General features: G+C 61.4%; 1 protein-coding gene across 4 annotated transcripts in view; it reads right to left on the bottom strand.

Annotated features, from left to right (window-relative positions):
* The window catches only part of BAHCC1 (BAH domain and coiled-coil containing 1), a 65,996-nt gene that overhangs the window by 38,506 nt on the left and 751 nt on the right, over positions 1-26,739 (bottom strand). The window contains exons 1-3 of one of the 4 annotated variants that reach the window (XM_058428353.1): positions 24,137-24,278; positions 23,663-23,782; positions 23,067-23,450 (exon numbers count right to left, since the gene is read on the bottom strand). The exons of 1 other annotated variant lie outside the window; for it this stretch is intronic. In XM_058428353.1, the coding sequence (XP_058284336.1) occupies positions 23,067-23,450; positions 23,663-23,782; positions 24,137-24,173 (541 nt within the window). In that variant the 5' untranslated portion in view covers positions 24,174-24,278. Of the gene's footprint in view, positions 1-23,066; positions 23,451-23,662; positions 23,783-24,136; positions 24,279-26,739 lie in introns of those variants that run through there. 2 more of the 4 variants (XM_058428352.1, XM_058428354.1) reach the window with 2 other exon arrangements.

The following is a 26,739-nucleotide window of genomic DNA, read 5'->3' as shown; positions in this document are numbered from 1 at the left end:
GGTCTGAGGCTGTCACTGAGCGGCCCCCACTCCAGCCAGGCACCCTGGCACCTTGTCATCTCCATCCCATGGGCAGCAAGCCTGGCCTCGGACCATTCCAGGAACCTGGGGCGGGGGCACTGCCCCCTCGGGCAAAGGGGTATGAGGCTGAGCGTGGGGATAGTGGGGTCTGCAGGGGCCCAGCCCGAGGTGAGTCAAGACAGCCATTCCCCTGCCCTGGAGGCAGGGGGAATTTGTGAATTTTTGATGCCTCATCCAGCCTGGCTTGGCCCTGGGAACTTCCCAGACACGAGGTGACTCAGCAGAGGCGGCGGGGCAAGGGGGGCAGCGGGGGCTGCCCTGCAGGGCCCTGGCAGGCTCCTGCTGTGCTCAGCCAGTTCCCAGCCCAGGGCCCCCAAGGCCCCTTCCCCTCTCGTGTGTGAAAGCGGCCACGTGGACTCAAGGGGCCTCTCCCGGTCATGGCAGCAGAGGAGGGGTCTGTGAGTGCTGGTGGGGGACGTGGGCTGTGAGCTGGCCTCTGCGGCGCGTGGGTGGGTGGAGAGGAAGAGCCGGCCCAAGGGACTGTGGAGCAGGGCCAGGCCCAAGCCCAGGGCAGGGGGCGAAGGTGCCCGCGAGCCAGGGGCTTCCCGGACCACAGGGCTGGGACTGCCATGGGCCGGGGCCAGACCACAGGCCTGGCGGCCAGGGAGGGGACTCTGGGTTGGGAAGGGAAGTGCTGGCTTCCCCTGCTTGGGGACACTGGGGCATGCCTGTGGGGTGAGTGTGGGCTCCCCTTGGAGTTGGAAGCTTGCCGCTGCCTCGCCCAGGCCCGCCTCGAGTCCCCCAGGCCTTCCCACCCCCACACCCTCCTGGGGAAGTCCCTCCCGCCTTTTCCTCCCCGGGATGGTGGGAAGCAACTAAGTCCAAAAGTTGGGTCTGGAGAAGGGATTTCTCCAGGATCCTGGCCTGAGAACCCCGTACCTTGAGCTCTCCCACACCACGTCAGGCGGGGGCGGGACACACCCTGGTGTCCCACGGGGCCCTCAGTGGGCAACCAGCCTGTCTCTGGACTCGGGGGGCCCTGCTGTGCTGCCTTATCTGAGCCCACTAAAGGAAGGGTCCCCGGCACCACAGTCTGGGGAATGAGAGGGAAGGGGATGCGGGCTCCAGCCTAGCCCCTCCCTGCACCTGACCAGCCTCACCAAGCTGGGGGCCCCAAAGTGCTGTCTGTGCCCAGAGTCAGGCAGGGCCGCTGATCCGGGGATCTCTTTCACTTCTTTTTCCCTTTCATTCTGGAAACAGGCCAGCTGGATTGCTGTCTCCTTGTCATACAAACATCATGTCTTCGTATTTTCACCATAATGAGCTCAGGTAATAAAGCACAACAGAGGCCAGACATGGTGGCTCACGCCTGTAACCCCAGCACTTCGGGAGGCCAAGGTGGTGGATCACTTGAGGTCAGGAGTTCAAGACCACCCTGGCCAACATGGTGAAACCCTGTCCCTACTAAAAATACAGAAATTATCCGGGCATGGTGGTGCGCGCCTGTAATCCCAGCTATTTGGGAGGCTGAGGTGGGAGAATTGCTTGAATCTGGGAGGCAGGGGTTGCAGTGAGCAGAGATTGTTCCACTGCCCTCCAGCCTGGATGACAAAGTGCGACCCCGTCTCCAAGAAAAAAAAAAAATCACGAGAGGAAGCGGAGTCACCTGAGACCCCAGCCCTGAGGCCCTCGCATGAGCGTTCCGGGACCACTTCTGGGCACAGCTGCAAATACACTTCTCCAGTATCACACGGGGTTGCATGCTGCACCCCAATTCTGTGCCCAGGCAACCTGCATACTGAGCCTACCATGAGAGACCCTACCATCCCCCCCAAGGGACTGGGGTGGCCTCTTGCTTCTGGAAATCCTGGCTCGGGTGGCAGCTGCTGCCAGGACTTCTCACTGGCTGCTCAGCAGGCCAGCACCTCGGAGACAGGACCAGACAGGGGAAGAGCCTCTGTCTGGCATCCCCCTTGCCCCGTGAGCACGGGCCCTGCACATGGCTGGAGGCTCTCAGATGCTTACTCTAAAGGTGTGGATTTCTCCCCCAGTCCTGGCCTTGGCTTGAAACTTGGAAGCAGATTCTGCAGGCCCTGCCAGGTGGTCACTACTGTGGCGACCCCTGCGAGTGTGGGGGACGGGACTGCCGGCCACCTGAGGCCTTCCCTATCCCACTCAGCTCCTGAGGAGCCCGGGAAACCCCAGGACAGAGCATCGTGCCTCTACTGTCACCCCCACCTCCAGGTGTTTGGAGATGGCACCGTGACTGGCCAGCAGAGCCACGGGCAGACCAGGCTGCCACCTCCCCAACCCCCACCTGCCGACCAGTGGCCAACCCCAGACAGAGCCTGTGCCTCAGCTGCCTGGGAGCCGAGTGTACACTGGGCTCCGGCCAGGGCCAGACCGCGTGGGCCACAGCCAGCCGGGAACTGGGCTGAGGGCTCTTTCCTCTTGGCAAAGTCCCTGTCTACCAAGTGCTGTGGTTACCAGTCCAGGCGGAGGCAGCTGGGGGCCAGGGAGGGGGTCTTGACCTAGGCCTCCTCAGGCCAAGTGCCCCATCCTGGCACTGCCTGCAGTGGTACCTCCCCTACCTGCGGCTTCACACTCATGTGACCTAGTACCACCATGCTCCCAAGGTCAGTCGTGGGCCCGCCATGGGGCTGGTAAGAGATGGAGCGTGACCGAGTCTAAGTTGCTGGTCCAGGCCCATAGCCCCAAGTGCTCCACTGCGGGCTGAACACGGCCTGTCCCCACCCGCGTGCGTGGTCAGGGCACCCTGGCCCCACACAGAGCCTGCCTGGGGCCGCTCTGCCAGGCTTCCCATCAGCTCTCATCACAGGAATGTGGCACGAGTTTAGGATGTTCCTGGGGAAGGGACCAGTAAGCGGGACGCGATGTCAGCGGGGCCACCGAGGACTGCACACTGGCCTCCAGCTGGCTGCCCCCACTGCCCAGCCGGCCCAGGCCGGGTTTGCAGCTCTAGATCCAGACGGGGCTCTGGCCCCAGCTCCAGGGCCACCTCAGCTCTGCCCAAGATGCTGTAGAGGCCTGGCTCGGGCGCCCGGCTAGCTGAGGAAACGGTGTCGGGAGACAGCAACACCAGGAGGGCTGTGGCCACCCCCAGGTGGCTTAGGTCCTTGGGCACAGCCCCATCCCTGGGAGGCCAGTCTGACCCAGCGCCCAAGGTCCAGCCAACTAGACAGGGAGGCAGGCTGTGCCTGGACCTGCTGTCCCTGGGCGGCCCAGCAGCGGGAGGACTGGGGAACAGCTGCACAACAGCTGGGCTGGAGTCTTGATGCCCACTGAGCCCGGCCCCGGCCCAGGGCTGCTGTGTGGGGAGGCCAGCACACAGTAGGTGAGAGCTGGCCACATGGGCTTACAGCAGAGGTGGCCCTAAGTGGCCAGGACAGCCGATGGGAGCTAGCCTGCCTCCTGCCAACCTGTCTGCCAGGCTCCCTGCCATGGATGGCCAAGAAGGGCAACACATGCTGGGAAGCCCCAGGGGTACATAGCATGCTGGGGCCCTGGAGCCCAGGACTCCCTGGAGAGCCACTCCCTCTGTAAGAGTCGGTCCAGCAGCTGTGCCAGCAGCCCCCATCCAGGGTCCCGAGGACCCACACACCAGAGGTTGGGCCTGGGCAATCAGATGGCCAGGTGCCTACTGTGCCCCACCCCACTCTCCTGCCAGGCTGACCCTGCTCTGCCCTGTGGCACCAGACTGAAGGCAGACGGAACAAGAGGACAGCAGTGCCTGGGAGCCGGGAGAGGCAGGCATGGAGCCGGCAGAGCGAGCATTTGTTTTGAGTTAAGTGAGCCACCGAGACAGCATCCTCCTTTTCTGGAAACTGTGAAATGGGTTGTAAAAAAAAAAAAAAAAAAAACCTCGCTGAGATGGCGGCAGCTCCAGAGAAGCAGCGAGGCCCTTCCCAGGCTCCCGGCTCCCGCTGCTTCCGGAAGCCCAGCTGCCGGGCTGCTGGCATGGGCCTCCCCGGCTCCGAGTCTGGCGGCTGCACCCGCCGCCTGCGCCAGCTCCCACCCCCGACCCACACCCGCTCAGGCTCCCCTCTTCCCTCGGCACTGGCTTCCGCTCCACACCTTCCCCGCCCCCCACGGGGCCCGCCCAGGCGGGGGACACCAGGAGTGGCTGGGAATGGAGTGATGGGCGGTCCCAAGCACCCTTCCCACGAGCCAGGCTCCCCAGGGAGCTGTGCAGGAGGGGAGGGGAGGCAGGAAGGAGGGGCAGCCCCCCTGCTGGCCCTGCCCCACATTCCTCATTCCGGGAAAGTCGGGGGAGGAAGCCGCCCTGCACAGGTTCCTGTGTGGATGCAGAGGGGAGGTGCAGCCTGCTTGGAGGCAGGGGTGTAGCCATCTGACCATCTGGCTGCCCAGAAAGAGGAATGAGGGACGGGGTGGAGAGACCAGGCCCTGCCTGGGGTGAGAGGCCACTCTGGGACCACCGCCTGCACCAGGAGACCAGAAGCTGCTGTGGCAGGGGCTAGAGGCCCAGCCACATGCCACCCCAGTGTGCAGATGTGGCTGGGAGACAGGCAGGTGCACGCTGGGTGTGCAGGTGTTTGCAGGCTCAACCCCCAGATACAACCCAGTGATGCTTCCCCCACCCCGGCTGCAATCACTCGTGGTCCAGACTCGAGAAGATGTGGGGTGCACCTCACACTTGCACACACTCATACTTGCACGGAGGCAGGGGAGGGACTGTGTGTGAGACTCACGGGGTGTGTCTGAGTGTGCAAACCTGTCTCTGGGTGTGTGCATGTGACTACGGGTGTGCACACAAGGTCTGACTATGCTTGCATGTCTGGGATGAGTGGCTACACACACACACACACACACACACACGTCTGTGGGTGTGCGCACCTTGGCAGACTGTTCTTGGGCACGGGAGCCACACAGCTGGGCAAGTCCTCAAAGATGCTGCTTCCCAGGGCTCAGGCCTCCATCAGACTTATCCCCTTACTGACCTGAACCTTGGCAAAGGCTCTTGGCCTCTGCGTGCAAAAGGTGGCATGGAAGGGGCACCGGGATGAACAGCTGCCTTGGGTCAGGGCACGTCCCGGCCCACTGGTGGTAGAGGGCGCCTCAGATCTGCATCAAGTTGCAGCTCCAGCCCCTCAGCCCCCTGCTGCCTGTGAACCAGCCCCTGACCCGGCAGAGTTGCTCAGTTCTGAGCTGCCTCTCCTGGGGCAGTGAGACCCCAGACCCTAAAGTGGCCCCTGGGAGTCTTGTGGATCCTATGGGGCAGCCAGCAGGCCACGTGGCCAGGCCCAGCTCCCCTCTGCGGTGGAGAAGCAGGCCCCAGCATTTCTTGGGCTGTCCTGGAGCCCTCTCCAATCTGAAGCCGTCTCCAGGGCCCGCAAACTGTCCAGATCTGGGGCGGCCCTCTGTCCCGATGGCACACCTGCTGCCACCAGATGTCCGTCTGTCCAGCACGGCTCCCTCCACGCCTGGCGGGACACGGGGCCCACCCTGTTTAGTGTTGCCTCTTCTGCCCCCACAGCCTGGAAGTGTCTGAGGGTGCCTTGGCCCCCTGGGGCCACCAAACCTCCCCACCACCCATGGCTCCACAAAGGAGGCTGGACAAGAAGTGGAGACTGAGGTGGGCACAGGGAGAAAGGAGTAACAGAGAAAAACGGAGCGTGAAAGGATGGGAACCAGCGTGGAGGCAGCGAGGGAGGGGCTGCAGGGAAGGCCAAGAGCACGCAGCCATGGGCTCAGCCCAGGACCTGGAACAGCCTGTGGGAGGGGCGCCCGCCCAGGAACAGGAGCACGTCACCCGGGAAGCCCCTTGGCTGGCTCAGGAGAAACTTCCAGAAGCCTGCGCTGGCCCAGAGGCAGCGTCTCTCAGGCCTTAATAGGAAAACTCTGTGGTTGCTGTGTACCCAACCCAATCAGCGTGGCAACGGCCGGGAGGTGATGATGACAGGATGGGCTCAGCCACCGACAGCCCAGAACTAATAAAAGAAAAGGAAAATCGGATATAAGTCTGGTTCTTATTAAAAGGGTAAATTCAGCCCTTTGGCTAGGGTGTGTGTGGGGGGGGTGGCCGACGCTCCCCATGGGGTCCCTCCTCGGTCTCCCTCCCCTGAGAGCTCTGTGCCGAGTGACTCAGAGCAGCCATGGTGGGGGCTGAGGGCGGGGCGCAGGCAGGCTCCCTCTCTGCTTCTCCAGTTCTTCACACCTTCTCCCATGTCTCTCACCCGCTCTCCTGGGCAGGCGGGTGGCCAGGACCTCCCCTTGCCCCCAAGACATTCTGGAGGGCTGTGGGGCGGCTGGCTAGGGGCGTGGGAAGGCAACCAGGGTGGTCGGCGCCACTCCCCCGGCACTGCCCCCCACAGCTGGATGAGTCTCCCCGCCCCAAACTGAACGCTTCCCATCCCACCATCTTGAGACAGCCAGTTGCGGGGAGATGGACACCCCGGTGAAGATGTCAGGGGCACATGTACGCACACCCCAGCCCAGGAATCCACCCTGGCCCCCGGGTCTCCGCAGAGCAAGGGAGGCCATGTGGACACCCACCCTGCCCTCCTACACTCCAGCCTCTCAACCGGGGCCCCCACCCCCTGCCCTGACCCTGGACATGTCCAGTCTAGCTGTGGACATGGAGGGGACAACAGGGCAACGGATGGGGATGCAAGGCCTGCCTGGGCACAGCAGCCACAGGATGAGCCCCAACAGAGCCGGGCTGTAGGGAGACTCTAGTGCTCTTGGCCCTGTGTCCACACAGCCATGTGGCCCTGCTGGCCAGCCTCTCCCATCCTCCTAACTCCTGCCACCCGGCCCACACAGGAGACGTCAGTGACACAGGCTCCATGCCAGAGCAGCTGAAGAAAGGTAGGTGGAGGCAGGTGCAGGCTCAGGATGGCCAGGGGGGCAGGCTCTCACCCTCCTGTGTGCTCACATGGACACTGTGGACATGTACATGCGCATACACCATCCTCATGGACACACACACATGCACATGTACACACGTGCATACACCCATCCTCATGGACACACACATGCACACACGCGCATACACCCATCCTCATGGACACACACACACATATTACTTGTTTTCCAGCCTAGCCTGCCTGGAGGTGTGAGGCCCATGGTCTCCCTGGCAGGGTGGGGCACTCTGCCCACAGCCAGCCTGGGCCGTCCAAGATAGTTCTGTGGGTAGTTGCACCTCCCAGAGCTGGGGTCCCTGCATGCAGGCGAGAGAAATGATGGTCTGTGTCAGCTTAAGCAGGGCTGGGGGGTAGGTCAGGGAGCAGGGACAGCTTCACACACTGTGGTCACCACATCCAGCATGGAGGTGGCTATGTTGGCCGGGAGAGCTCCACCTGCCACCGAGGGGGCTCAGGTCACTCCTGCCCCTGGTGCTGAGAAGGACCGAGTGCCAAGGGCCTGACTCCCAAAATGAGGTTGGCTCAGGCTGCAGTATCCCAGGAAGGGGCTGGGTGGGGGCTGGGGCAGCATAGGTCACTGCAGGCTGAAAGGGCAGGGACCAGCCCCCACTGAGGACCGGCCCCCACTGAAGTGCCATTTTCTGTTATTTCCCAGCCAAACGCTTTTGGCACAGCTGGCTCCAGCCACACGGGGCCTCACACTCGTGTTACCCTTCCAGGGGGACGTATGCCCCTTGCCAAACTCTGCTTCTCAAGGCTTGGTTCACACCCAGCCACCTTCAAAAAGCCCAGCCTGCCCTCCTTCACAACGAAGGTCCCCCTTGGAACTCCCCTCCAGGCAGCACCCTGCTGCGACCCTAAGGGGCTGAGCACACCTGTCCACTGCTGTGTGGTACTGAGCCAGGCATGGGCAAACCCAGGGTCCAGGGAGATGGGTGGAGAAGGGGAGGAAGGAACCAGGAAGCTGCCAGCGAACGGGTCTCAGAGGGCGGGGGTCACACGGCCAGGTGCCCTCCTCCAGCCCCCTCACCCAGGCCCGTCCCCAGCCCCGTGCAGCATCTGGTGGCCCTGGAAGAGGGGCCAGGGCAGGAAGGGCAGAGCTCCGATGGGAACCAGGGGGCAAACGTGCAGGGTGCACGGCCGCGGGCAAGGACAGTACGCCGGGGCAGGTAATAGCTGCTGGAGGACAGTACGCCAGGGCAGGTAACGGCCAGTCGGGTGGGGACGCGACAGGCCAGGGTGGGAGACGGAGACCACACCGGGATCCAGGGAACACACGTGACTTCTCAGTGCAGTGTGGCAGCGACAGGGGAGTGGGCAGGGCTGGGCCCGGCCCAGGGGGTACCTGCCGCCTCCAACCCCAGCCTCACCCCGTCCCGGGGCCTTGGGGTTGGGGACACGTGGTGAGGCTGTGACGAACCCCAGGGAGCCTCAGTCCTTCCTGCCCCTGATGGCCACGCCAGGCCCTCCCGATGGCCAGCGCTCCTGCCGCACAGACCCACGCCCTCACAACGCACACATTCATCTTACTCATCTTAGTTTTCACCTCAGCCTTCCGAGGTAAAACCTCGGTGTTCCTAGGAACTCTGCAGGGGAGCGGGTGACTCAGGCAGGGACCTCTGGGATGGGGTAGATGGGCTGGCCAAGGGGGCTTGGGGCCCGGACGGGAGGCCCGAGGGAGAAAAGGCCCCGGTGAGGTCCGGCAGCTCCTGGTGCCCTCAGCACCCAGCCTCGCAGCCTGAGCTCCGCCTCTGTGGGGTCCGGGCCGTGATACTGGCTGCCTGCATGCCCTGCTGGCCTCATGGACCATGGGGAGAACCAGCGCCCTCCTGAGCATCTGCTGCCCAGAAAAGACCTGCCCCAGAGGCCAGGCGCCAGGCATTGGCCCTCGCTGTGGGAGGTGCCCCCACACCGTTGCCCCTGCCCCAGGACAGGTCCTGCCTCGGGAGGAGCCGCTCTGCTGCCAAGGGGGACATCGAGGCGGCCATGGCTGGTCCTGGGCAGGTGGCTTGGGGTGCTGCACGGGGGCTCCTTGGCGCGAGTCAGGGCCCAGAAGGCACCCCCACAGCTTTGGAGGAGAGTCTAGAGACACGCTCAGACCACATGGGTCCAGCAGGCCAGGTCCAGGGCCAGCTCCCCATCTCAAGGGCACCCAGGTGGGCTGCCAGTGTCAGCTCAATGTGGGCTGGGAGAGCCCCCGGGGTGGCTGACGCACCTGCGGACCCCACTCAGGCAGGCAGCTGACGCAGAAACAGAAGGAGAAAGCGCTGCCCAGACCAGAGGACACAGCGGCCCCAGCACCCCATAGCGAGTCCTGCGCTCCATCCAGAGAAGGACACCTTAACCCGGCTGGTACACGAACAGTTGCTGAGTGCCCATGACAGGCCAGGGTCACGCACCCTCGCCCTGAGCCCAGCCTGGAGTCCAGGGAAGCCACAGGTGGTCCGAGCGGCCTGCCTCCCGCATGGGCCCTGGGGCCTTGCTGCAGCCCCCTGCGGCCTTGTGGCTATTTTGGGGTCAGCTCACTCCACCAGTTGGCAGGACGTCTGGGAATGGACCTCCCACAGGTGCTGAGACGACACTGCAGCTGCGTGGATAGCACTGCCCTGGCTGGGGTGGGGACGGTCCACGGGTATCCAGGGGTCCGCTACTGTGGAGGGGACAGCCCAGGGTGGAGGCGGTGGTGTGGTATGGGGGGAAGACAGAAGGGGGAGGAAGAGTGGTGAGGGACGAATGGGGCCAGCCTCGCCTCAGATGTCTAGGACCAGGCTGGCACGGGGGTACAGAGGCTGAGAGGGAGCGAGGCTTCCAGTGAGCCCGGGGCTTACACTTGGCCAAGTCACATGGAAGGAGGCCAAGGGCATGGGGCAGAGGAGAGGCAAAAAGCCCCAAGGGCAGGTCTCCTCCAGCCAGCAGCCAGAGCCCGGGGAGGGCATGGTCAGCACAGGGGAAGCAGCCACAGCCATGGGTGGGGTCCCGATGGCCCACTCTGGGGTCGGGTAGGCTATGACTGCTGTGGAGGGCCTCAGAGAAGGCCCTGATAACCCCGGACCCTGGTGTTCACCTTTATGTAATCGGCCCTTGGTGCGGGCGGGACCTGGACTCGTTTCTAGAAATAGGATGTGGTGGAAGTGACACCCACCCACTGTCCCCGCAAGGTGAGGCCGCACTCGCACCGAGCTTCCGTCCTGCGCTCTCTCACTCTCTCCTTCCAGCCAGCAGCCAGCAACAATCCCACACCCACGACAGCCAGAGGGTGGCCTTGGGAGGGGACTCCCCACAGCTGGGTCTGGATATGTCCGAGGCCCCAGCCAACACCTGGCCCTGAGTCAGATTCCCGACTCACAGAAGCTGTGAAATAATCAACGTTCGCTCTTTTAAGCTACGGAGTTGGGAGAGAATGTGAGAGAGCGCCCCAGCTACTCACGCAGGGAAGAGACAGAGCCACAGGGTGGGGCGGGGGGCGCGGACAGGGAAAGAGCCCCTGGGAAGGTATGGGAAGGGCCAGGAGGGAGAGTCGGTGACTCCACAGACCTGCCTCATGCACAAGTCAGCAATGCAGGCTGAAGCGTGGTGGCTGCTCCCTGCCGTGGCCCACGGGCCCCAAGGGGTCTCTGACCAAGGTGTGGGAAGCTGCCACAAGGCCTTTACAGGCCACGTGTCTCTCTCTGGCTTTTCTGGCTTTCGGCATTTTCAAGGGTGTCCATCCAGCCGCCTCCCACCTGAGGCCCTCCAGAGTTAGGCACTTTGGATTTCTGCTAAGTATTTACCATCAAACTCTCAACGTGTTAGAAGGATGGCATGGCCTCACATACAGTTTTCGAATTTTCTTTGATTTTATCTGTATTTACACACACTAAGGGCTTTTTAACGGTTAGCCCAAAAATGCATTGCAATTTAATTTAATTTAATTTTGGTATTAAATTAAAATAAATTAAAAGTTTATTTTTAGGATACCCAAAGGGATGCGAAAACTCTCAGAGAGGGGACTGGCTTCTAGGAAAACTGCCCACAAGGTGACCTGCTGCCCTGGGGTGACCAGGGCCCACGGCAGGGCCGGCTGGATGGGGTAGCTGTCCCACTACGGAGACCCGGCGTATCCTGGGGGACCACAGAGCTGGGCTCTTTCCTGCCACTCCAAGGCCAGCTCACCGGCCAGGGACGGGGGACCTGCCATCAGGCCTCCTGGGGGTCACCAGCTGAAGCCAGAAACCAGGAGGCCACACTGGGGTCCCTGTGTGCCTGTGTGTCTCACTGAGTGCAAATGCTTCCTGCGGCAAAGCTACCCTCGGACACAGGGATACGATGGTGAGCGCTGAGCTGGAGGGAAGAGTGACCAGGGTGTGGAGGGGCAGGGGCCAGGGCGGCGAGGGGCTTGTTGGGAACGACCTTGCTGAGGTGTGCAGGTGTGGGTAGAGGCAAAGGCCCAGAGGCCCAGGGAGGCTGGGTTGGGGCCCCCAGAGCTCGAGGACTATGCTGAGGCCTCCCTGGCAGGGTGGGCTGGGCAGACTGGAAGGGGAGCTGCCCAGAGGGCCTCAGGTCTGGGATGCCCCAAACCTACACCCCGGGCCACCCCACACCCTCTCCGGGTGGCCAGCAGCTCACCCGTCTTCGTGGGTGCTGGGTGGAGAGGCCTCTCAAGGAAGGAAGGAAGGCAGGCAGGGAGGACCCCGCTCCCCTCCAACCCCACCCTCCCTGAGCAATCTGAGTGCAGTGGAGGATGGAGCCAGCCGTGCTCCCACCCACAGGGCACCGGTGCCTCCCGTCTCCCCAGCCTCACTCTCAGGGGCCTGGGCTGACTGCAGGTCCAGCTCCTGCTGCCTCTCTGGGGTCAGGGTTTGGGAGCTGCCGAGAAGGGGAGCAAGCCAGGTGTTGGCTGGGGAGCTGCTCAACTAGGGGGGGGCGAGTCCTCCTGGGGCCCCACTGGGCATGCCCAGTTGGCGCAGACCCTCGGCCTCAGCCTGGGGCAGAGACAGGACACGGGCACCTGCAGACACGCGATGAATGGGTTCACGCAGAGAACAGCTGCGGGACTGAGAACAAGGGAGCGTGACCCCAGAGAGAGGGACCCCTCAGACCTGAGGGGAGGCGCACGGGGGCCCCAGGCCTTCACACAGACACAGGGAGAGCAAAGACCCAGGTGCGGCTCCGAAGCCCTCCTTCCCCGGGAGGGACCTAGAGAGCTGAGACCCGCCCCGGGGGAGCAGAGTGTTTGATGAGTGGCCGTCCCCACCCCTGGACTCGGGGGAAGCATAGCCTGCTTCACTGTCCCCCAACTCCAGGCAGAGAGCCCCCACTCCCACCCCAAGACTGGGGGGATACGGGGACATCTTTGCTCTTCCAGCTCTGTGGTCCCATCCCACATAATTTGCTGGTGTCTCCCCTGGGCCAGTCCCCCTCTGCCACTGGGAAGCTCTCTGAAGTCCCAGAGTCCAGTAGACCCGGAAGGCCACAAAGGCCCCCCAGCACCCAGGCCCCAACTGGGGGTCCAGAGCGTCTGCACTGCCCGTGGTGCCTCGACCCATGGTGCCTTAGAGCAGGTCCACATCTGCCCATCCCAGTCACATCCAACACTCCAGTACACGCTTCACGCCAAACCCATGCCGGCCCCTGCACAGGTGGGGGTAAGTGGGGCAGCTGGACCCCCGCGCCAGGGCACAGGAGCCAAGGGCCCAGGTTTCCTAGCTCTATGGCCAGACTAAGGCCTCAAGGCCACAGAATCCCTCGACGGACACAGAGGAGAGGACCTGGGCCTCTGAGGCATGAGGTGGAGCTCTCAGGAGTCTCGCTGCCTACCCAGGGCAGGGGACCCACCAAGGGTCCCCAGGCACAGCCGCCTCCTCCCCAGGCCTCTGAGTCTCCACCAGGGAAGGGATGTGCACAGGCTGTGTGCCTCTGGCAGGTCTTGCAGGCTCCCAGCACCCCCGCAGGTGACAGGGACGGCCACAGTGCTCCCGGGAGGGCACCAGGGCCAGGTCTGCATCCCCCAGTCCCACTCAACCGTCCAGCAGGGCAGGGCCACTGCTCATGTTAGGGGTGGGAGGCCTAGACTCAGGGAGGGAAGAGGAGGCGCCCCGAACCCCACCCTAGGCCGGGGCAGCTGCAGTCAAGGCGGCTTGGCAGGGCCCCATCACGAATGCTCCCCTCAGCTCGGGCAGGCGCTGAGGTCAGGAGCTCTCCAGGGCCCGACGTCTAGAAGGCAAAACCCACCACGTGAAGGGCCTGAGGCAGCGCTGTGGCCCTTCGCTGGCACAGCCCAGCCTGCTGGGGAGGTGCCTGCAGGGCCAGCCTGTGGATGGAGACGTCGCAGAGGGTGAGGCAGCTGATTCGCACCCAGCCTGCTCCCTGGGCCCTGACTTCCCTCTGGTCAGTGGGAAGGGGAGCAGGCCCATGGGTGGGGAGAGGCAGCCCCTCCCCAGATGTCCCTCCTCACCCACCAGTGCCCTATGACCCAGATGAAGCCATTGGCTTTTGCTCCCAATCCTAGCTGCACCTCCACAACCCTGTGTGGACAATCAGGGAGTCGCCTCACAGCCCCAGCCAGGGCCACAAGATGAAAAGGAACTGGCCCCCACCCTGAGCCCGCTCCTGGCCCTCCAGGACCCTCCTTCACAGCTGTGGGCTGCCTCCCTCCATTCACACGCACTTCCCCCCTTCCCCAGGCCACTCAGCCGGCGCAGCTCCAACCAGCCTTCGGGGGACAGGAGCCCCACCCCCACTTCTGTCTCCCACCACCTCGTGTGGCGCTAATCAGGAGAGGACAGCGCCATCTGCCAATCCCCTGGGCTCTGACACCCTTTAAGGTGTAGCGCGCACAGCCTCAGGAGCCGCCATGACAACTGAAGATGCTGCAGGAAGGCCAGCAGATGCTGCCATGTCCCCCAGGCAGGTGCCCACGCAGCCTGTCCCCCCACGCCACGGTCCAGTGTTGGGGGAACACCTTGATTTTTAATAAAGAGACCAGAGACCCTGGCGGGGCCTCTCGCCACTTCCACCTCCTTAGTTTTCCCAGAGTTAATCGTTCATCTTTTCCAGCGTGGGGGTGAAATCCACGGGAAAGGCAGAGCCCTTCACACCCACACGTGCATGCCTGTGTTCGTCGCCCGAGCGTGGATGGGCACTTATGCACCGGGGTAGGAGATGGAGGCCAGCGTGGCTCAGCGCGGCTCTGGGGATAGGAAGGGACAGAAGGACATACCCCCCCCAGACTCAGGAGCCTGCAGTCTCCCAGGAAAGGTGGCTGATATCGGGGGAGAGGCACTGGCCCCAAGCAAGCCTGCCAGGGGGGCTGGGCAGGGGCTGCTGCCAGGCTCTGTGGGACAGACCCAGGTGGGTGGTCAGGGCTGGGAGGTCATAGAAGGGGACAAGAAGGGCTGTAGGCCCAGGAGATGCTGCTGCCAAGAACAGCTCAGCTGGTGCAGGGCATGGAGGAAAGGAGAGGTGGGCACGGGGCAGTCGGGGACCCCTCTCCACTTAGGCAGAGTCACATGGGGGCTCTGAGAGGATGTGACGCCAGGATCAGAACTCCAGGGTGGCAGGGGCAGGCATTGGGGATTGTAGAAGCTGCCCAAGTGAAGGGCCGGGCAGGGGTAGGCCCCAGGAGGGGCAGGGCACGGTGGGCAGAGACTGGGGGGCAGCTGAGAGGTGGGGGTGCAGGGTGGGAGCCTGGGGGGTGGGAGGCAAGTGGGGCCTGGGGTAGCCGAGCATCTAGGAACCTCTAGGACCCCAGGCCTGCGTAGAGGCCTGGGGTAGAGGCGGCCACACAGGACAGGAAGCAGCGCCCCATGCAGGCAGTGGCTTCCAGGACAACCAGACAGCGTCAGGGCAGGCCTAGGACTAGACCTGGCCCCGAGGCATTCGCCATGCACTGGAACTGATCTTGACGGGAATGTCCTCCTGCCGAGCAGGAGCTCAGGAAAGGGCAAGGCCAAGTTCAGCTGGAGCCCGAGGACAGGGTCCACAGCCACACAGGGGCAGCAGGAGGAAGGGGGCTGGGAAGGCATTGAAGGGAGGCTGAGCCACAGAGGGTCATATGGATCTGGGGCTCTGCTCCCTCCTGCGGGTGGCCAGGAATCAGGACGGAGGACGGAGCAAGTGGGGAGGACGTAGGGGGCAGACAGGTACCCGTGCCAGTCACTAGGCAGCCTGGCTTTCCCAGGGGCCACTGGAGTGGGACTCCTTGTGGGCCAGCTGTGAACAGTTTGAGTGTGTGTAAGTGTGCAGGTGAACATCTGCCTCATGGCGTGAGCACACAGGAGCAGGTGTATGTTGCCACAGCTGTGAGTATAAGCAGCTGTGAGCTTGGTCATTGAACCTGTGGCTAGACCCCACTGGGATATCCTTACTGGGGTCTGCAGAGTGGGCCTCACCCAAGAGGGGGCCACAACTCTACGTCCACAGGGCCAGAAAACCCCTGCCAGGCGGCAATGTCTGTTCATGCCCAGAAGGGGCACCTGCCCCACAGTGCAGCCCCTTCTCCCACCCACCGTGGCACCCCCATCCTGGGCTCAGGTCCCGTGGGTCTCCGGTCTGGGCATCCCCCATCTCTTCTTCCCTGGATCTGCTCACTCTCACCCATGCTATGTGTAAGAGCAGGAGGGGCCCCTGCTTGCAGGAGTCTCAGGGGAAGAAAGCAAAGCTTCAACTGTGCTCCAAGGACCGGAGAGAGGGGGAGTCGCACTGAGACCTGACTTCCCTTGAAGACGCCAGCAGGCTGGTTTCTTTCTTACTTAATATGGCTAAGTCTTCTCTTTTTCGGTGGGGTACCCCAAGAAGGCACTGCCCCCCAATGTCACCCTCCACTTCGGGGAGCCCAGCCTGCTGCTCAGAGGACCCTATTGGAAGCACACCCATCCCCCATTTCTGGAAATTTCCACTGGAAAACCATGTCCCTGCACTTTGGGGAAAGGGGCTGCTCTGTCATTCCTCACAGTTCCAAGTGATAGTGGGTCTCCCACAGACCCCGGAGAAGGGACAGCACTTCCGGCCAGCCTCAGACTCCCCCCGCATCTCAAGACACTGGACTTTTTGTTGGGGGATCCTAGGGGAGAGGAGAAAAGGCAGGAACACAGCCCACCTGTTTGTCCCTCCCTTCCTCGCGACAGCAGGTCAGAATGAAAAAAACCCACTTCCTGGCTGATTCAATCTGGAACCTAATCGTGTGGACAGCTGCAGTAGGCCAGCCCGGCTGGCTCCCAGCTTGGGCGCTAGACGCCTCCCCACCAGACCCGAGGCTTGCTGCAAACCCCGCGCCGACCTCATAACCAGGACCTGGGCGCCGCCTGTCCCCAGCGCCTGCCACCACGTCCCCTCAGCCCACGCCTAGCGCCCACCGTCCCTGGATTCTCCAGCGGCAGCTGCTCTGGGGCCACGGGAGGCGGTAATATTATAGATTACAACAAACAGGGGCAGCCCACTGACAAATAGGCCTGCGTGAGCGAAACGGTATATTATCCCATAAAAACGTCAGCGGGCAGAGCGGCGGAGCCAGAGCGGAGTGCGGGCCCATGCCCGAGGCCCTTCCAGGCCCCATCCTTTGCAGAAGGGCCTGGGCTGCGAGTGATTTTCCAGACACCGCACGCTGGCTCTGATTTTGTTTTTTTGCTTGTTACACTGTGTCTTCCGTGAGGGGAAATGAGGTCCCAGAGGTTAATGGGGACCAGGGAACCCCAGGGAAGCCGTTCCCAGGTGGGCGGGGAGCAGGGAATGGGAGGGGGGGGACGCAGAGCAAGTAACCCACCTACCGAACAGACAGGGGCGTGCTCTGAGTCCAAGCCCATTCACAGCACGTCTGCAAGGTGGGGGACACAAGGGGAGGCCACCTCCCCTCAAGGAGGCTGCCCAGGAGCCGAGGGTTTCGGACCCTCCCCTGGACAGGCCAGGACGAGCCTGCCTTCCTCCTCAGGGGAACAAGGCAGTGCCTGTCTTGAGGGAGGGCTTCTTTTTGGAAACCTGTCATTCAGGATGAACCCATCAAGAAGGCAGGCAGCTTCTGTTGTTTGAGGGTGTCAGGAGGGCAAGGGGGCACCCCAAAGGCTGGAAGATATTTTCTCAAGGGACTCCCTAGGCAGAGGCTGGCCCCGCTGCTACCCACGAGGAGTCCCTGTATCGCTTCCACAGCAGCTGCTGGGCAACCAGGCTCCTCTGAGAAGGCCACTCCAAAAGAGGGCATGTGCCATGTACTGAGCTCAGGGGGTCGGGGGAGACTCTCCGGTGGGGCTTTGGCATGACAATCACAGTAGCTGCCTCACAGGATCCAGAGGACAGAGGACAGGTCCCATTTGTTACGGGCCTATATTCAGGTATTTATGTTAGGGAAGAAGCCAGACCGGGGGCCCAGAAGCCTCTTCCAGAAGGAAGGGCAGGGGGGCACGATGGAACAAGGCTTTCTTCCACCAGGAAAGTACTTATTCCCAGTGGCACTGGCTGAACTCTATCTGTGCTTGGAAATTCCCAGCCCAGAGAAATGGACAGTCTCGGGCTCAGACCCTGGAGCTAGATCAGGGTATTCTGGGAAATGTAGTCCTTTGGGAGTTAGAAGGGCCTGCCAGGATTTGGGGCCGGGGGGGCGGCGGGGGGAAGATTGAGTTAAGAAACAGCCAAGGAAGAGGAGGGAGTACAGGGAGTTACCCTTACTCCAACCCCAGGGTGGATGTTTAAAACTCCTGGGAAGTGGCTATATATAAACATCTGCTGCCTCAGAAGACACCAGAGGCCAGGCACAGTGGCTCACACCTGTAATCCTAGCACGTTGGGAGGCCGAGGTGGGCAGATTGCTTGAGCTCAGGAGTTCAAGACCAGCATGGGAAACATGGTGAAACCCTGTCTCTACTAAAAATACAAAAAATTAGGATGTGGTGGTACATGCCTGTAATCCCAGCTACTTGGGAGACTGAGGCACGAGAATGGCTTGAACCAGGGAGGCGGAGGTTGCAGTGAGGCAGTGAGCCGATATCATGCCACTGCACTCCAGCCTGGGAGACAGAGCCAGACTGTCTCAAAACACAAAAACAAAAACAAAACACACCAGACAATACTACTATTCTAGCCTCAGATCATATCCACAGTGGCTTTTCTGATCAAGTAGTTCTGGGGCCTCTTATTTTGGTGGGGAGACCTAAAAAAGTCCCCAGAGAGGAGGGACCCCAACCAAACCACCCAGGATGAAAACAGCATTCAGTGACTCCTCACGACTGTTCTCCTCTGGCCCCTGCCTCCAGACACACAGAGAGAAGGAGAACAAAGGTGCCTGCCAGGGGACAGAGGTGCTACCTGCCACGCCTCGGCCTCCAGGAGAGACTGCAGCTGTCCCAAGCGCTTGCACATTATTTATGCTCACAGCCAGCTCTGATGACATATGTAAGTTGACAGCAAACATCCTATCAACTTGCTGGAGTGCATCCTGATTGTTAAAACACTCTTAAAGGTGTACGATCATTTATCAAATTAAAATAGCCGTGCCTTGCCAGTTCTTTTTCTACCTTCCTGGATGGAACCTCCAATAGTCTCCATCCTCCTCCAGCCTCCTGGGTAATCTGCCCTTGCACCCAGGCCCTGCTCCTCAGGGGACAATGTCCCTGCTGCCAGGAGCCCCAGCCTCGGCATCCCCTCCCCACTCTGGCCCAGGCCAGGGCAAGACCACTAATCGCCAAGAAGTGACAAACGCCAGAAGCCCCACCAATTAAATTTAAACTCATGCAAAGCTCAGTGGCTAGTAAATTATTATTTTTATTAGCTTGAACCAAGTTCCCGTAAGAGAGAAAGTCAACTTGCTCCCATGAATGGCTCTTGTATAATTTATTTAACTCTGTGCTCTTTGCCAAAGCCTGGAATATTTTTAGCTCGTTCTGTTGTTGGATTTGGCTTTTTTATGTGTGTTTCTGAGGGGTATTTTTAGCCTCATCCATGTTATTCTAACAGCCTCCTATGCATTTTGTCCTGTCTGTGGGGGCTGTTGAACCCTGTCTCACAGGGAGATGAGGGAAGATTTCTAAGAATAACCGGGGAACGTTTGGGGGGGACGCGCGTTTTCCAGGGGAGATGTGCTATTTGCACAACGCCGTTCTCTGCCTGGCTCACTAATTTGCCTTATTACTCACGTGACCTGGATATTCCTACAGAAAGCACGGCGGCTCCGTACAGGGATAATCAGACGTGGTGGCAGCACGAGCCCCACTGGGGGAAACCCACATTCCAAACAGGGCTTAGGCAGGGCGGGCGTGGCGGGCCACCGCTGCGAGTCCACGCGGCCCCACATTCCTAGATTCCCGCAGCTCCTTTCGGCTCACGGCAACTTTGATGTCTAGCTCTGTCACTTATGGAGCAGGATGGGTGACGTCTTCGGAAAGTAACTCTTTTCACACCTACTTAATGTTGGTAACTGTTGCAGAAACACTCCATCGTGTCATGGACTTAATGAGGTATTTAAGAAAATGTATTTTTTTCTTTACAAAAAAATATCACATGATGAGGGAGAGGAACCTGTGATGGGGCCTTTTCACACGAGGAAATTATCTTTTTTTTTCCTCTACCGAGTCGGGGGTATTTTTTGGTTGTGTTTTTTGGTGTTTTTTCTTTTCTTTTTTTGAGATTGGCGGTAGGAAGCACTTTTTCAGCAGGAAAGAAGTAGTTTGCAGTTCTCCCACCAGAAGGAGCCTTAGCCTTTCTCCCACAACAACCCCAGGCTCAGAGCACCTGGTTTCCCAGGGCCCAGCAATTTACACCCCAAAGACAAGAGAAGGGGCGGGAGGGGAATCTGGGCAGATTATTGAAACCAAGATGAGAAATAGCGCCTTGTTGGAGCCCTGGCCCCTGGAGAGGGGAGGCGTACAGACCAGGACAGGAACGGCCCAGCCAGAAGCCAGGAGGACAGGGGGCTGTCTATGTGGGCCTCTCCCCAGGCCGGGGCTGCCTCCGGATCACACACACACTCCCAGCAGAGGCGCCAGCCCCAGTGGTTCCAGGCAGTAGCACTGATGAAAAATCTTGGGTTGGTTCTTGTTGATTTCTTTTTTTTCCCCCCTAGATTTCACAGCTTTGCCTCCGGACCATCTGTATTAGAGACAAAATCTAACACTGAACTAAAAATAATGATTCCAAACATTTTAATTGCACCTTTTGGTGACAAGGTTACTGGAACAGCACTTTACCATAAAACCCTACGGCCGGAGTCTAAAGCTCCCAGCACTTTCATTTTTTGAAAAACAATGGAAGAAGCCTGGGAGCCCCATGTCCCCACCCATCAGGGCCCCTCAGGCTGACATTTTGAAAGTGTTGGGTGGGGTTGGGGAAGGGCAGCCAGCAGGGACAGCCTCAGTCCAGCCAGGGTGGCACTGCCAGGCCAGACAGGCACAGGAAGAGCAGCCTAGCAAAAAGAGGCAGCCTCGCGGAGGCCAGGGCCTCCATCCCCGGCGGTTGGATTCTACTCCCAGACAGGCGGGAAGAATCCGGGTCAATTTTCCTTTCTAAGGGGCAGTCGGCAGAGAGAGGGGCGGGCTGGCTGCAGCTGTGGCCTGCGGACTGAGGCCATCCAGGAAAATGGGAAGCAAGGCAGCCAAACCGGCCATTTGGAAGTCCGCACACGAGACGCAAAAAAACTGTTTAACTTAATTATACTTTTTTCTCTCTAAACTAGATCGTATATAGACACAGACCAAAGCAAAGTGATCTGGAGTATAATTCTTTAAAAAAAAAAATACATGCGGCTAAATTTTAAAAACCAATACAATATTCTGGCTCTTAGCAATTTCAAAAGGCTTTCTTTCAGCTACAGATGCTTCTAGCTGGATGTCTGCATGACCAAGTTGCCCATCACAAATGGGTTGAACATCTCTGAGCACAAGCAGTCTCTTGGTCCGCAGGGGGGAGGAAATGGGGCCTCCAGGGACAGGGGACACATGACCCTTCAGACCCTGAAAGAGGCAGCCCCGAGGGGCCTCCAGCGCCCTCTAGAGCACCCTGCGCTTGGGGAGGATGGGAGGGCCTGGGATCAAGAAGTAGCAGGGAGGACACAGGCCAGGCCAGAGCCCAGAGCCGTTTCTCACAGCCCTCCAGGGCCTACACGCCAAGAACCACGTGGCCAAACTTAGAATGAGCAAGACAAAGGGCTAGGCCACCCGACCAGGCGCCCACCTACCCGGGTGCTGCCTAGACCTGGAAGTAAGGGCAGAAGGGGGAGAATGCGACTGGCCTGGACCTGGCCAGGATGTGTGCTGGGGCATGGGGTCAGGGAGCGAGTGCTGACCTGACCTGATGGGGAATTTGGCCTGGCCTCCCGGAGGGGACAGCCCCAGCCTGCCTGTGCACCAGCATGCAAGCCTCAGTGTCAGGGGCCCCTGTCTCTGTCGTGCTGTTACTTGCCAGGCTGGAGGGCACAGCACAGTGGAGGTGGGGTGCAGACAATCCCTCTACCCCCCACAGGGGCCACCAGCCTGCAGCCAGAAGAGGGGCTCGTGGGGAGGCTGGCGAGCTGTCCCTTCTGCCAGGGCGGCCCTAGCCTCAGCGCCCCGTGCACCTGAGCCGGGTGGGCAGCAGCTCTCATGCAGGGGCAGGAAGACAAGCTTGATAACCACAGGGACAGCGGAAGAGATATTTTTAAATCACCCATCGCTCAGGCAAGTGCTTTTTCTCCTTCTCTTTCCAGTTATAAATCTAGAGGAGAAAAAAGAAAGGGAGAAAAAGAAGGGCAACAGAGAGAAAAGGGCAGCCTCGCCAAAGGCCCAGGCAGGGACGGAAGCGGGTGTGGGCCAACCCGGGAAGTGCTGGGGAGACCCCTCCACTGGGCGGCTCCCGGGTTCCAATCTCCTGGCGCTGCAAATGCTGGAAGCCCGTTAGCAATGAAGCAATTTCGAGTTTGTTTTTTTCTAGGAAATGTACGTTTTTCTTTGAGTGCCCTCCCTTCTTCCGACGTTTTCCCTTCTAGCCCCGTCTCTGCCATCCGTTTTAATCCACACACTAATTGTAATCCCATTAAAGCAGATATAATTTTATTAGTATTCACAGTTCATCAAGCTACCAATAATAACTGTTACTGCCAATTTTTTTTTTAAAGCGACAAACATTTCTGATATTTAGAACAAACTGTAAACAAAAGCCACTCATGTACCAGGGTGACCCGGCGGGTCCCTAGCGCAGCCCTGCGCGCTTCCCACGAATCTACCCGCGCCGCCTGGTGACCTCCAGGGCTTCAGGCGTGGTAGCTGTCCCTTCCCTGACCTCCCTCGACACTCATATCAAAGCCACCGGGAAGAGGGCTGCCCTGGAGGCCTGGGCCCGCTCTGCCAAGGACTGATCCTCTCGGGCAGGGAGTCCGAGGGGACAGCCCGAGAGAATCCGTCCCTGCGAGGCCCAGCACGGGCGCCCCACGCTCTCCTCTTGCAGCAAATCCACCTCGCTCTCCTCTTGGAGCAAATCCGTCGCACTCTCGCCTGCACCGAAATCCTGAGCGCCGCCCCGCGCCACCCCCAGCCCGCGCCCGCACTGCCCTCCTCCCCGGGCCGCAGGCTGAGAGGCTGGGCCGCACTCCGGCCACGCTTTGTCCGGCTTTAGCGGGATACCAGAGGCACTCGTTAAGGCAAATGCATCCCTGCAAACCCATTCTCGCCCTGACACTTCAAGGCTTTATATAGAAACAGGATTTGCTCGTCTTACACCGGCAGTCCCTATTAACGCTCGCCCGGCGCACACACCACTCTAATCCGCGAGGCCGCGGCGTACCCTGGTCCCCTCCCCCCGCCACAACAGCCGTTTTGTTTCCGCAGAAAGCGCCTCGTTGTCCCAGCCCCGGAACGTCTTAAGGAGGTGAATGCAGAATGCAGAAAAGAGGTTTCCGTGGAATTTAGATCTGCAGGAGGGGGCGGGGGAGGGTGGCGAGGCGCGGAAAGGCTTCAATTTCAGCCGGCTCCGGGGCTGCCCCTCCGAGACCCCCAGGGGAGGGTGGCCAGGGAAGGGCCGCTCTAAACCGCGACGATGCAGCTTGGGGGGGCTGGCGGGACGCGCGGTCCCGCTCAGCGCCCAGGCAGCCACCGCGGCCGGGGCCGGGAAATGAAACCAAAGCTTCTCTGCTCCCGGGAGCGGAGGAGTGGGCGCCCTGTTCCGCTCTCGAACGCTCCCGTCCCGCGCCCGCCCCGGCCGGGCACTGACCTGTGTGCGAAGCCATGGGCAGCGGCGACGGGAAGTACTTTCCCGGCTGGAAGTGTGCGGGGGGCTGCGCGGCGGGCCCAGCCGGGGCGAGGCGCGCGGCGGCGGCGGCGCTGCGGTGGCCCAGGCTCCCGCGCTCCGACAGCAGATGCGGCGGCGGCGCAAAGTCGCGGCCATCCATGCCGGGCCCCGGCCCCGGTCCGCCGCCGCTTCCTCGGAGCAGCGCGGCCGGGGCCCGGGGGCGGCTCGGCGCGCGGGCGGCGCAGAGGCGGCGGCGTCCGGGGTCACAGGCGGTGGTGGCGGCGGGGCCAGTCAGCACGCGGGAGGACTGGGCTTCTCGGCGGGCGGCCGCGCACCGAGCCGGCGGCCGCTGTGCGGGTCCATGGTCTGTGGAGGCAAAAGCAGAGGAGACACGGGTCACTGGGGGCTCGGCTCGCCCGGGGGTCCCCGCCCCGCCCGCTCGCCCACTCCTCCCCACCCCCCACCCCCGCCGGCCCGAGCGAGCGGCGGCCAGGCCGGGTGGCGGGGCCAGGGCGCTCGGTGTCTCCCCGCCGCACGCGGGCGCAGCCCAGCACCCGGGGCCCCGCGCGCGCACGCACCGTCCCGGCCACGCTTGGCCCGAGGCAGCCGGGGGAACCTAGCCGCACTGCTCGCCGCCTCCCGTTCTCGTCCCCGCGGGTCCCTGCAGCTAGGGCGCCGCGGCGAAGAGGCTGCTGGCTCTGCTGGGTGATAAAAACCCAAATCTGCGAAGCCATCACGCACACTCGCACACACACACACACACACACACTCACACGCACACCCTCTCCCCTCCCCCGCTGCCCAAAGGTGTCTCGGAGGAAAAAGCCTGGGGTCCACACTCGCTCTCTCCCTCTCCCCACCTCATGCCGAGGTCCAGCTTTTACTGCATTCCGCTTAAGCGAATAACCATGCTAATTATGCGAGTAATTTTATTGATTGTAACTCAAGAGTTTTTTTTTTTTTTTTTTTAATAACCTTCCTTTTCTCCCCACTCCCATCCCCCTCATGCATCTTTCGGCCCATTCTTCTGAATCCACCGTCGTCTCCCTCACCCCCAGCCCCAGCGGGACCAGCTCCTGTCCCCAGCATCGCGCTAGGACCCCAGGCCGGCTCCTCAGAGCCACGGGCGCCCCGCAACCGCCACCGGCATCACCTGGGCCGCCACGCCGCAGTGCCCGGCCTGCTGCCCCGGAGCCGAGAGCTTCCTGTTGAGGCTGTAACAATCACCCCGCCCCCCAATCAAATTCGCCCAGGATCTTCCTCTGCGGATTGGGGGCTTGGGGTGTGGGGGGGATGCTTTCAGAATCAGAATGCTCTCTCTCAACGGCCCAAATCGACCCTGGGATTTCTTCCTTCAGCGCCTGCTGGGGACCGCGAGCAGAGGCCGGTCTCTGCACGGCCAGGCGGCCTGAGTACGCGGGGTCTGCGGCGCCCAGCTCGTCCCTCTAGCCAGGTTAGGTGGGCCCGGCCCAGCACAACCTAATGCCAGCAGACCCCGCCCGGACCTCCAGCAGGGCCACCTAAAATGACTCTCACCTCCGTTATCTTCCACCCCCACCCAACGCGGAGCATCCACTCAGGCGAAATTGGGGACAATTTCAGACTGGGTGCGTAGGGTCGGAGCCAGTGACAGAAGCTGCGTGCACCACCGTGCTCCCAGGCGTCCCTCCGAAGGCGCTCCCTGGACGCACTTCACATATTACTCCTCATCTTCTAAATACGTATTGTTTTAATGTTTATCACCTCCAACAAAAGGGAGATGGATAGGCTTGATATTCCTAATTAGGAACTTTGCAGAAAATCTTGTGTTTTTGTAACCATCCCACCATGACAACAAAGCGATTAAGATATTTTCCATCTACTGAATACCTTTTTAAATTGCGATATTTTATGGTCCGGGTTCTAAAACGTCTTATTTGTAGACTATTTTGTGTCTGATTTAATCTATAACCGAAAACATAATGTATTAAGTGAATACATATTTGCTCAGCTGATAAGCTTTTTTAATATTTATTCGGAGAGCTTTTGCATTGTAAATAAATGGGTCTACACAAAGAGTTCTCTTTGTCTAGCAACTACATACAAAGGCGTTTGGGGCTCCCTTCCCTCTGGGGATCGCCAGCTCTCTCCCCGGGTCTAACAAATAGCTCGGCTCCCAAGCCCCAAGCCCGGCCTGCAAAGCGAGCGCCCGGCCGCCAGGGCCGGGAGAGTGCTCTGGCGAGGGGGCTGCGAGCGCCGGGGTCAGGGGAGGGGCTGCCCGGGCCGGACTAGGGACGTGGGGGCCCCCAGCCCCGGCCGGCGCCTCCCGAGCCCCGGAGAGCGCCGGGCGGGACAAAGGGAAAGAAGGAAAGGGAGGGAGGTCAGAAACCTGCAGCTTCAAAGGCGCCAAGGGCCGGAGAGGGGCCGGGGGCTGCGCACGCAGGGGTGCCAGGCTTCCTGGCGGCCTCCGGGGAGTCGTGTGTGCTGTGCTTTTGTTTTGTGGTGTGTTTTTTTTTCTCCAATAAGAAATTTCAAAGTTGAGAAAGCGCGAGCTGCCGGCGATTCTCGGGACGCGGGCTCGGCCACGAAGCAACAATTTTAATCTCCCACCCCCTGCGGGCGGATCGCAGGCCCGATTGTTCCTTTCTCACCAGCCTGCTCGACTTTTTAAGCAAACAGGAGGTGGATTACTGTCGCCCGCCTGCGCCGCCACGGCTCCGACTGGATTGGAGAGAGCTTTTCTTTGTGTTCTCTCCTCCCGGGGAGAGGCCGCGCCGCGCCTCCGCGTCTGCCAGCGCTGGGCTTTGGGGGCCTGGGGAGCCTGAGGCGGCCAGGAAGCGGGGCGAGGAAGGGCGGCCACATAGCCCGGGCTGGGAGCCCCACAGTCCCGCAGCGGCGACGCTGCCACCCGCCAAGTGCCGAGGCCCGGGGCCCACCCCCAGCCCAGCTCCAGGACAGTCCGCGCTGGAGGACCGCGAGGACGGCGCCGCAGCACCAGGTCGGGCTGAGCTAAGGGAGGAAACGGAGCGAAAAGTGGCGGCGGGCAGAGGGCCCCGGGCGGGCGGAGAATCGCTGACGAGGGCATTTCGGGAGGAGATGAACCTAGGAGCACAGGGCTCCTTCCCGGGAAGGCAGGGCGTGACCCCGGAGCCGCCGGTCCCTCTTCCCGCGGCCCCAGGCGTGGCTGGGGCGCTCCAGGATCTGGAGCTTCTACAAGTTTGCTTTGTTTCCTGCTTTTGCCATCTAAAAACCCACTCTCTCCTCGCCCGCCTGCCGGAGACCAGGACTCTGGCCCGTCTGCCTCCCTCTGGCGCCGTCTCCGGGAGCGCGGGCGCGGTGGGGCCTGCAGGCCGGGCTGGGACCAGGCGCTCCCCGGGGCGCAAGTGGCTCGGCCGTCGCCGCAGAACCCGCTCCCTGCGAAACAGCCGCACCCGCTCCCTGGGAGAGTCATGAGAACTGGGGTCGCGCCTGACCCCCGCGCCCGAAGAAAACCAGCCCGCGGACCCCGCCACACGGGCCGTGACCCGAGCCCCGCGCGCTGTCCCGAACGCGCGCGGTGAAAACGCCCTGCTGCGCGGGCCTCGCTCGGCCCCCCTCCTCCACCCCCACTTCTCCAGAAAAAAAATATTCTGAAATGAGAACGAAGACCCGAAAAACTCGCCATGACCGTTCCGCT

This window comes from Hylobates moloch, unplaced genomic scaffold (assembly GCF_009828535.3).
Source record: "Hylobates moloch isolate HMO894 unplaced genomic scaffold, HMol_V3 SCAFFOLD_15, whole genome shotgun sequence".
Taxonomy (NCBI): Eukaryota; Metazoa; Chordata; class Mammalia; order Primates; family Hylobatidae; genus Hylobates; species Hylobates moloch.
Note: the sequence above shows the minus strand (reverse complement) of the source record. Positions and strands in the feature narration are given on the sequence as shown.